Source organism: Vanacampus margaritifer, chromosome 10, assembly GCF_051991255.1.
Source record: "Vanacampus margaritifer isolate UIUO_Vmar chromosome 10, RoL_Vmar_1.0, whole genome shotgun sequence".
NCBI lineage: Eukaryota > Metazoa > Chordata > Actinopteri > Syngnathiformes > Syngnathidae > Vanacampus > Vanacampus margaritifer.
Genome location: NC_135441.1, coordinates 14,428,629 through 14,438,627, shown reverse-complemented (window position 1 = coordinate 14,438,627; position 9,999 = coordinate 14,428,629). Strand labels below are relative to the sequence as shown.

The window sequence follows — 9,999 nt, the reverse complement described above, 5'->3', positions numbered from 1 at the left end:
TTATGATGCACTGCCCAAAACAGTGCTTTTAGGCATTCCATGTCCATTCACAATTATTTAGTTGCTGCCCAGGATAAGGGATGTCTGGAAATGTCACATTTTAGCCAGAAAATTGGACTGCAAAGCATGACCAAATTGTAATTCAAATAACCAGATCCCCGATCACGTTACCAAGTATCCGACAAGGTGTATGAGTATGATGCTATCCCGGGGGAGGAAGATATTGGATGGCAATGGGTCTTAGCACACCAGTGCAACATCTGACATCACATGTGTCTTGTGGAGTGCAGCCAGATGGTGTCCTTGACTCCTGCGTGCATTGAGGAGGTGACCCGGTGTAACGACTCGCTTCCATATATGAGGTCATATCTCATTCAAATAGACTTGTGTTGTCATAATATAACGGGACAAAATGGTTTATTTGTTCTAAGTACTGACTAGTGCTGTAATAAGAGTATGTAAATGTATTTATGGGACAAGTTCATGTATAAAATATATGGGAGTGTTTGGTTGCATATACAGTTTTGTACATGTATTGTCTCTGGCAATGAGACCACTGTTTATTGGTTGTCTTGTCCGTCTCACGGAAACAGGCTTTCACTTCTAGCGCTTTTCGACCTTAGGTATTTAAAGCGCTTTAACACCGTTTCCTCATTTGCCTACTGATGATGCATCATCAGGAGCAACTGGGGGTTCAGTATCTTGCTCAAGGACACTTTGAAATGGTCACAAGGATTGAGGATGAAACCCATAACCTTCAGGTTGAGAAACGACCACTCTACCACTGAGCCATGCCCCCCATGTAATATTTTGTGAGCCTGCTTAGAGAAATGTTCTTATCATAGTCTTTTCCTCTGGTTGCAGAAACTACTGCTTGCTACACTGTTGTCAAATACGCTCTCTTATCAGCTCAACCTTAGCCGATGCCTGCACTCTTCTGAGTGCTATTCTAGTTACTTACTTCAAAACAACCGATAAAATGGATACCTGAGCTGACTGAAATCACCAAAGCTGCTGACTCAATGTGCCAGATTTGAGTGCAAATGCAATAAAAGGTAGTCAGGATGGCAAAGCAATTCATTTGGGCAATAAAACCAAGTTAATTACACTTTAATGGCTGTGATAAAAAAAAATAAAAAAAAAATTGTGGAAGTTTCCTATAATCCTGATCGTGTTTTCGTGCCGTTAATTGCACTTAATGAGCACAGCACCGCATTGCATCACATAAATTCACAACTGTAAGAATAATTTTAAAATTGATCTCTTATTATATGGCCTTATTCTATGATAGCTGCATTTTGTTGTTAACAGTGAAGATGAGGTAAGGTGAGCTCCACTTGTACAGTGAAAAAAAAAACAGCCAAAACTTGTTTCTGACAAAAGGAATGAAAATAAACCCTGCAGGGATTTAACCGTACTTGGATACACACACTCATGGCATGCATTTCAACCCTTTCAATTATCAGGACTCAGTTGGGACTTATTTTATATGCGGGCCCCTTTGGGCTTCAAAATAATACAACACTATATTCCATAAAATATTTTTTTACGAGTAGACGTTTCGCTCATTAATAATGTATTGCTTTGACCTTTGACAGTATATAAAAATTGTGTTTTTACCAGCGGCAAAAAACACTTGGCTAGCAACAATGAAGACTGTATTGTGAACGCTTATTTAACAAAGCAATTTTTGTTGTTGATATATTTTGCATATTTTTGTAGTTTTCAGCGTGCTATATACAGTATGTTTTTATCTATTTTTGGTATGTTGGTTACACATTTCTCAGCATAAACATGCTCTTGTAAAGGGAATGTTGCAAAAGTTATTTTTTTTTTTATAATTTGTAATTAGGAAATCTGTAGACTGTGAACAGAATGTTTTATAGACATTATCAATATTTGTGTAATTACTCCATTAAATTACCTTAATCCTATGCTAGTGGACATAGGAGTTGGTTACAAATAACCTTCCCAATGACAATGCCCACACACTCTTCCCAACACAAGGTGGGAGGCAGCGGAGGCGGACGAGAGCTTTTGTGGTGCCAAATCCAAACAGTTTGAGTGCAAGAAATCGATCATTATACAATTGTAATGTGCTGTCAGTCAGAGTCCTTGCTACCTTGCTTCTGCGGTCAGGTTTACGCATAGTTTAGAGCAAACTTTTAAACAATGTATAAAAACATTTGTCAAGTCAACTAGGGCTTGCTTGACTTTGCAGTTGAAAAGGAAAGGGCAAAATGGACACACAGTATGCAGTCCATTTGAATCCAATCGTGCCAACAGAATGCCCACACAAACTCGTTTTCATGGATTTCATGGTCCTCCAATTTACCTTTATATGCCCCCCTTTGGAGTCCGGCTGGATTTTGATAGGTGGCTACACAAGCATGGTTTGTTCTTGAAATGTAAAAGAGTGCTCTGAAGCTTTGACAGGCAGCTCACTGACCTTGAGGGTTCATCTTTTTTTTTTGTTATGTTGCTATTCTCACGAGGGGGCTTCCAAGACAGTGAAGGGGAATATTTATCTGCATGGTTACCTTTATTTGCAAAACCCACCAACTCACCTTCTCTACAGCAACCCCACTGACACTTCCCATGGGATTGTGTTTGATGTGAGAGAGCCACAGCAGATGTGTACAGATGCATGATTCATTTTGGTTTGATGTGGTGATTGGATATGTATCCATGAACAAAACTGTTGGTATGCTTACAGAAAAACCCTTCTATGATCGCTGAAGTAACTTCAAACTTATTGAAATGACTTCATGCAGCCCCGCTCATCTTAAAACAGCATTCTGATTCATGTATCTCTGGAATGTGAATTACGTAGGAGAACAAAAAGCATGAACGTCTTTACCAGCTAAAAATGCACGAAGTGCCTCTTGCTGTTCTTCATAAAGGAAACTGTGAGAAATTATGCAAGAACAGAAATGTTTGCAGCGTCCATTCATCCATGGTAAGTTTGCATGTTTACCCCAGCCTCGGCGCTTCCTGGTTTCGTTACAACTACATGTTCCGCCCTAAACAACGCCTGATTGGTCCGACCTAAAAAAGGTCGGTTGCGAATGGATCAGCGGGAGCAGTACAAGTTGGATTCTCATAGTGTTTGTGAACAAATACCGCAAGAATTCAGCTTGCTGGAAAGGTTAGTTGCTCAGGGTTTCGGTAACAATCATGTCTCAGCATGTGAATGTCACATGACCAAACTCAGGAAACAGGTGAATTGCGATTAATGCTTACCAAAGCCCGTAGAAACTTTGATGTAATTTTCAATTGACAGCAAGTGGCAAAATGGCTGCCCGCTGAGATGGATAAAAACAGTCTGATTTTGCTGCTTAATTTACATTCCACATACACAATATTAATCAGAACACCATGTTTAGACTAGTGTTAGGGCTACATAAGATATATTGTCAAGAACATTTCAGTGTTTAATGCAAAGTGTGTGTGAGGTTCCTATAGGGCAGTATACAATTACACCCAAACTACTATTTTTAGAACAGCGCATGGGGGTGGCGGGTTCCTTTTCAGACAAGAAACAAAGGCAGGTGACTGAGGGAGTGTATTCGTACGAGACAAAAATTGTGAACTGACTCACTAGTTCCCCATAAATATACTTAGCAGATGTATTATGATTACAACAAACCTCTGCTGTTTTGGTGTCTGGCGCTGTGGGACTGGTGATGTTGTGACCGGGATTGAATGAAGGGAGTTTCCAGAGGAATGTCTACGCTGGGTTCAAGCATATACAGTTAAAACGGCAGGGATTTACGTAAAAAATGTCACCGAAGAGACTTATATGTGCTCTCTACATTTCATCGGTGGAAATGCATCAGCAGCTAAAAATCAAGAACCAATCGAATGCAGGTATGTTTATCGTCTGCTTTCTCAGCGTTAGGCTTGCTAACTGCCTGCTACAACATGCTAGCTACTGTACATCATGGTGTAAATGCACCAAAAATACCTCGAGTTTACCTATGGAAGCCACTGCTGCTTAGATGTGAAAATTAATATTAAGTATTAGCGCTATAGAACCCTTTTATTTCTATAGCGCTATAGAACCGTATGCCTACATGCTAGTTGATCAGTGCCACTAAGATGTGAGCTGTCACTGTGTCAAAATGCCACTTTAACAAAAGTAACTAGACAGAAGTAACAGCCCAAAGGTAGGCTTAAAATCTACAAACGAAAATCGCGACTGTTTCGTTTTCGTGAAAATTAGTGACCAACACGATATTAGCAGTCATCTAGACTAGACAACAAAAAAATGGTGACTTGTACTTCAGGGATTGTATTACCCGCGAAAAGTTGAAAAGTGAGGCTAAATTAACATACTTCATGTTCACAAAGGCTGCTGCTATAGTAGCATGTAGTAAGTAGTCTTAAGCAGGTAATGCTTTACTTTGTTAAGCTGTGACTTCATCATTCTGGCTCCATGATACCCCACCTCCCTTTCAGTGAGAGCAGACAGTCCTGTTATCACACACACAAACAGATACTAAGAATGCAGAGAAGAGACAGAGGTGACTGGGTAGGAGTGGGGACGTTTTCACATTTTCGCAAACGTACTGTCTACAAGTGTGTGTATCTGTGTGTGTAGGAGAGAGAAGCAGAAAGAGAGCGAGAGAGAGGGGAGGGGGGGAGAGAGAAAGAGGGAGAGAGAGAGAGAGACGAACACGGGTGGCAAAGGGGAGGGAGTGTGGATCATGCATGTGCATTAACTTAGCTCCAGCGGTGCAGCAGCAGCAAACATCAGCCGCAGCAGCAGCACAGGAGGCAAGGAGAGGAGGAGAGTTGGAGGGAGGCTGCTTCGAATAAACGCTGCAGAGGACCGCTCTCCATCACTAAAAGAACAATAGAGGTGTACGAGAGGAGGGAAGTGGGGGGTGGTCATGAGTGTAGTGAGACAATAACGGAGTAGAAAAGGCACCCTGTAGTCAGTGAGGACTGAAAGCGAGGCTCCTGTCTTGTCAGCTCTCCATGTTTTTGGGCACTCACCGTACTATTGCCCTCGTCTCCAAAGCCAGGGGAGAATGTCGGGGAAGAAGGAATTTGATGTGAAGCAGATCCTCCGGCTCCGCTGGCGCTGGTTCAGCCACTCGTCCCAAGGTTCGGCAGGAAGCGGTGGTGGCGGTGGGGTGGGAGGTTACATTCAGCAAGATGGCACCGACCACAGGGGGACCCCCGTCCAGGGCCGGCTCAAGAGCCGGGAAAGGGGTGGAGGAGGACTGCGGAAGTCGAGCAGCCCGGCCCACAGTATCCTGGCGCCGACGCCGGGACCCACGGCGGTCTGTGTCAGAGCAGGTCAGCAGTCGTGGCAGCAGCAGCAACACACCGTGCCGGGCCTTGGGGTCAACGAGGACACGTCCAAGAGCGCTTCCTCACCCGGCACCACCAAGAAGGAGGACCCCAACACGGGCAAGGAAGATGTGAAGAGCAGCACGGAGGACCCTGCAGAGGTGGAGGCCAGAGAGAGGTACGACTGTTGACCTCTTAGACCCAACCTTTATTGAGCCAAGGCACATATTTGACTTGATCTAAATCTCACTACCAAACAAAAACAGAGGAGAAGCGGTACTAAAACAGGCCAAAATTCAGATATAAACACAGGGTAAATGACTAGTTGTGGTTTAACCAAATGAGAGTGTAGAAATAAGTCTTAAATCCAGATGTAAACATTTCTACTAAGGGAGCGCTGTTGACTTAAGCATCTCAGAGTCGCCAAAAGACCAAAATGTCAATGTAGTTACTTTTAAATGCATCATTTCTTGCGGCCCACCTGATGATCTCTCACAGTGGTTGGGAATCACTGTCATAGACTGTGGTGCAATTTCAGTCACTTGTATACGCTCACTCAACAACATTAGGTTTACACTGATACATATGTGTGTGAGTATAAAAGCAAATTTGAAAAAAATCTAGCATTACTGAGATTTAGAGTGGTGGAACTGAACTGTCTCACATTGAAAGCTAATTTGAACAGAAGTATCAAATCCAAGTCCAGAAAGTAAACACCCTACCACTATTTGGCTTTAGCTGTGCTTCTACTCAACCGGCAGGTAAACACGTATGGTGTTTACTTTCTGGACCTGGATTTGACATTTCTGAATTCCAATATTTTGGAGTCAATGCAACACCAGCTCTATACATCTGCAAACTATAACTGCAATCGTAAAGACGAAGTTTGTCCTCTCATTACCCGAGAAGCTTGCTTGGAGTCACAGGTTCAAGACTTGCTGTGGGTAGAAAAATATGGAAATTGAGACTGGCTGTTGCTGGAATGAGGCCAGTTTACTTTGTGAGCATCAGCCTCTTCATCTTGACATCTTTTTACTAACCACCTTAAGCATGTTAAAATATTGTTCATGTAAATACCGATTTGCTCAAAACAAAGCATCAATTATCCTAAAATATATTTTTTTAAACATAGCACTTATTTTGATGAACTGAAGAGTGTATGCTGTGCATGTTAGCTTTTCTTTGAAGTGTTTGACGCAAGTAAGTCTAATGAATAAGGCAAGCCATTGCTGACCTCGGGACTCACTTTTATGGTCCACAGCTCGTTGGACAGTGTAAATCATTGACACATTATTTTAATTATTCAGTAGACATAAAGCCTCGCCTTCAGTCTATCTCGAGCCCATTCGCGATCTGTCTAATTTGTCACGCTTTTACACTGACAGTGTCAGACTTTCATGGGGTTAATGTGTTAGGCGAGAAAAAGCTGTGACATCACTTAACAGCCGGAGGCCCTTTTAAACAGAAAGCACCGTTATCACATGAATTATCCCGATGACCATTAAAGTCGCTTTACAAGGCAAATGTCATCACAGCAAGTGGATGCAGCACACGGTTTGATCTATCAGAAGGAAAAGTGTTTTGTAAACACTGGTTCCAAATATCCAGATGTTACAGTTATGTATGGTTAGCCTGCTAAATGAGCTGATCTGTGATTGTGCTTGTGTGCTTTCTGGCTGAAACCTCAAAGGAAGGCGCCGTCATGTCAAGGATGAAACCACCCTTTAATCTTGTCTGTGACGTTCTTGGGTGACTGGCACTCAGCTCGCTTCATGTACCTGGTGAGGAATTGAACAGTTAATGTTGCTTTACTTTAGAATTGACTCAAAGTGAATCAACTGATTTCATACTACAATGTGCCGAGCAGGGTTCACTGAAAGTCAGGGATAACAGGACAAACTGGGAATTTTTCCAAATTAGCATGCGGTTTTGGAATCACTTCAACATTCTGCTCTTTATAATTGGCAGATATCCATATTTGGTGGGGGGTTCCCGAAGTGTAGAGTGCATGCATAAGAGATGTGCTCGCAGTGGGGGGTTTGTGTAACTCACTGGCTCTCAGGGGTATCGTGAGTTCATGTTGGTCATGTAAAATACAGCAGCACCATCATATTTGACAACGACGCTGAAATATTAAAAAGGCTGCACTCGGTGGGGTCGTAAAACATGCCCTTGGCCTTCCTGCTCTTGGTTTTAGTAACATGCATTTATGGACTTCATAACCGTGCAAAGTAATCGGATATATAAAGTCAGTTTAACGAGAAAGCCTTCCTTTGGACACATTAAATTGATAAACGTCAACACTGATTTTTCACTATTATGAGTTCAATGTAAACTAGAATGACCCTCAGTAATGTGCAGATCTTTTCCAGGGCCAACAATATCCTCATGTAGATGAAAATGAAATGAACAACTTCATATGCACACTTTCTGAATTTGTACATTCATTTTTTTTTTTGGGAGATTTTGGAACTGAATGATTGACTGAATAAATAAAAATGGAGGAGCCACACCTTTATCTAGACGTATAGCAAATTTATTATATTCCACAAAAATAACTGTTTTAGCTGTAATTCTATACAAACAAACCGATGAACAAATTTGATGAACAACATACCAGGCTATATCAGTATTTTTTTTTTTTTGCATACTAGTATAAACAAACAAAAAGAACAAATTAACAAACTAAAATGAATGAGGCTCTTACAGAAACTGTCTCTTACGCTTGCTCCACCCCTCGCTAAGATTTGAAATGGCCGCTCGAAGGGGATGTCGCCTGGAGGACTGTTGGGCTGCGAATGGGGACAGGGTTGGGTGTGGTCTGGCTGTGATTGACAGCAGCAACTCGCTATGAAGGCATTTAAGGAGGCGTGTATGAGACTGAGCCGGTGGGTGGCGGGGGCGACTACGTCATGACCCCCAAGTGACGTAGTCTGCGACTTCTCGTGTAATGAGAGGACAAACAGCCAAATTGTGTTTATCTCATTGTTTAACCTTAAGATGGCTCCAAAAACACGTTTTTTTTGCCCCAAATTTAAGCTTTTAACAAATATGCACTAAAATGTCAAAAATAATGTTTATACCGTTTATCAGCAAAAAAAAGAAAAAGATTTAGTGTTGAGTTACATTTTAAGTGTAAATCTAGGTATCGGTATTGGGCCGATAACCCGGCCTTATTTCAAGAAATTGGCACTCGGGATACATATCAGCCGCCTTCTTGTGGCCGTTTCACGATCAGGAACTAGAAATTTGAGCTTTGAAGAATATAAAATTGCCATTAATTTCAGGCAATTTGAGGTTTTTCTTTAAAATTATTTGACATTGATGTGTGTGTGTGTGTGTGTGTGGTGTGGGGGGGGGGTATGTATAGAAAAACATTAGTGGTATTGATACTAGGTATCAGTAACTACTCACTCGCACTGCTACCTACAATGATGATGAATGAATAAGTGAACACATGCACAAAAAAGAAAAATGAAGTAACCAACCTGAAGCTCACACTTAGGCTGCGTTCAGACTGCAGGCATATCTGACCAATCGGATTCCTCCTCAAATCCGATTTTTAGGGTTGACTGTCCAGACTTTTTTTTAGGAAGAATCCAAATCCAATCTGGCCCCGTTCAGACTGAGCCACATTATTGACCCATCTGACAGGTTGCCCTAGCAACGACGTCGAACGGAGGCGGCGCCCAGCGCGTGTAGTGTTTGACGTCATTTGACTCTGTTTACCGCTCCGTACTGCCCACTCCTTGCAAGCGTGTTAAAGTGTCTTTTTTCTTTCTTTTCTTTTCTTTTCATATTTATTTATTTTTAAACGACCACAGGTATATTAACCAGGTAATAGCTAGATTGATATTGTGATTCACTCAAGGTAGTTCTCCACAATATCAATCTGGGACTTTACGGTGATTTGCTCGGGAAAGGCGGGACATTCTGTACAATACTTTGAGCTGATTGGACGATGCTTCATCTTGTACACGTTTCTTTTGAACGATCACGGCCACGGATGAAAATGTAGTTCTCGTCAAAGTGTTTTGGGTGTAAGCACGAACATCTTTACCAGCTAAAAATGCACGAAGCGGCTCTCGCTGTTCAACATTCAACAAGGAAACGGTGAGTAAATCTGCAAGAACAGTTTTAATTGCAGCATCCATTCGTCCATGTTAGGTTTGTTTGTTTCCCCCGGCGTGAGAAGGGCGTCCATGCAATTTGCTATTTCCTGTTGCCCATGTGAAGAATTGATGGGGTTACGTAAACTGTCACCGTATTCACCGGTTGAACATGAGAGGAGTCGACGGCGCAGTGGAACCGTCAAGGCGTTTGACTGCCGAGCATGCGAGAAACCACCCGGGCAGCGAACCGATTGGATATTGACAGTGCGGGCACATTTGGTTTTTGCACGTGTAGAGTGACGTCACGGATAGTCAAATCCGTTCTGAGTGTTTCGAGCTGAGACACATCCTGTCCAAATCGGATATGAAACTACTTCCCGCATGTGGTTTCAATCCGTCCCGCAAAAATCTGATTTTATGTGCTTTGTTACTGTTCAGACTACAAAAAAAAACATCCTCTCTCAATCTGGATGGGCCAAAAATTGGATTTGGGCTGCCAGTCTGAACGCAGCCTAATAGAGGAGAAGCTAGTTGTGGTGATTGCAATGACAAACAGTTAGCATAGCTCCTTCAATTTCTTCTTCTT

At 42.2% G+C, this 9,999-nt stretch overlaps 1 protein-coding gene across 2 annotated transcripts in view; it reads left to right on the top strand.

Annotated features, from left to right (window-relative positions):
• Positions 1-4,714: 4,714 nt before the first annotated feature.
• The window catches only part of klhl4 (kelch-like family member 4), a 34,567-nt gene continuing 29,282 nt past the window's right edge, over positions 4,715-9,999 (top strand). Inside the window, exon 1 of one of the 2 annotated variants that reach the window (XM_077578853.1) lies at positions 4,715-5,479. In XM_077578853.1, the coding sequence (XP_077434979.1) occupies positions 5,037-5,479 (443 nt within the window). In that variant the 5' untranslated portion in view covers positions 4,715-5,036. Of the gene's footprint in view, positions 5,480-7,067; positions 7,083-9,999 lie in introns of those variants that run through there. The other variant, XM_077578854.1, reaches the window with a different exon arrangement.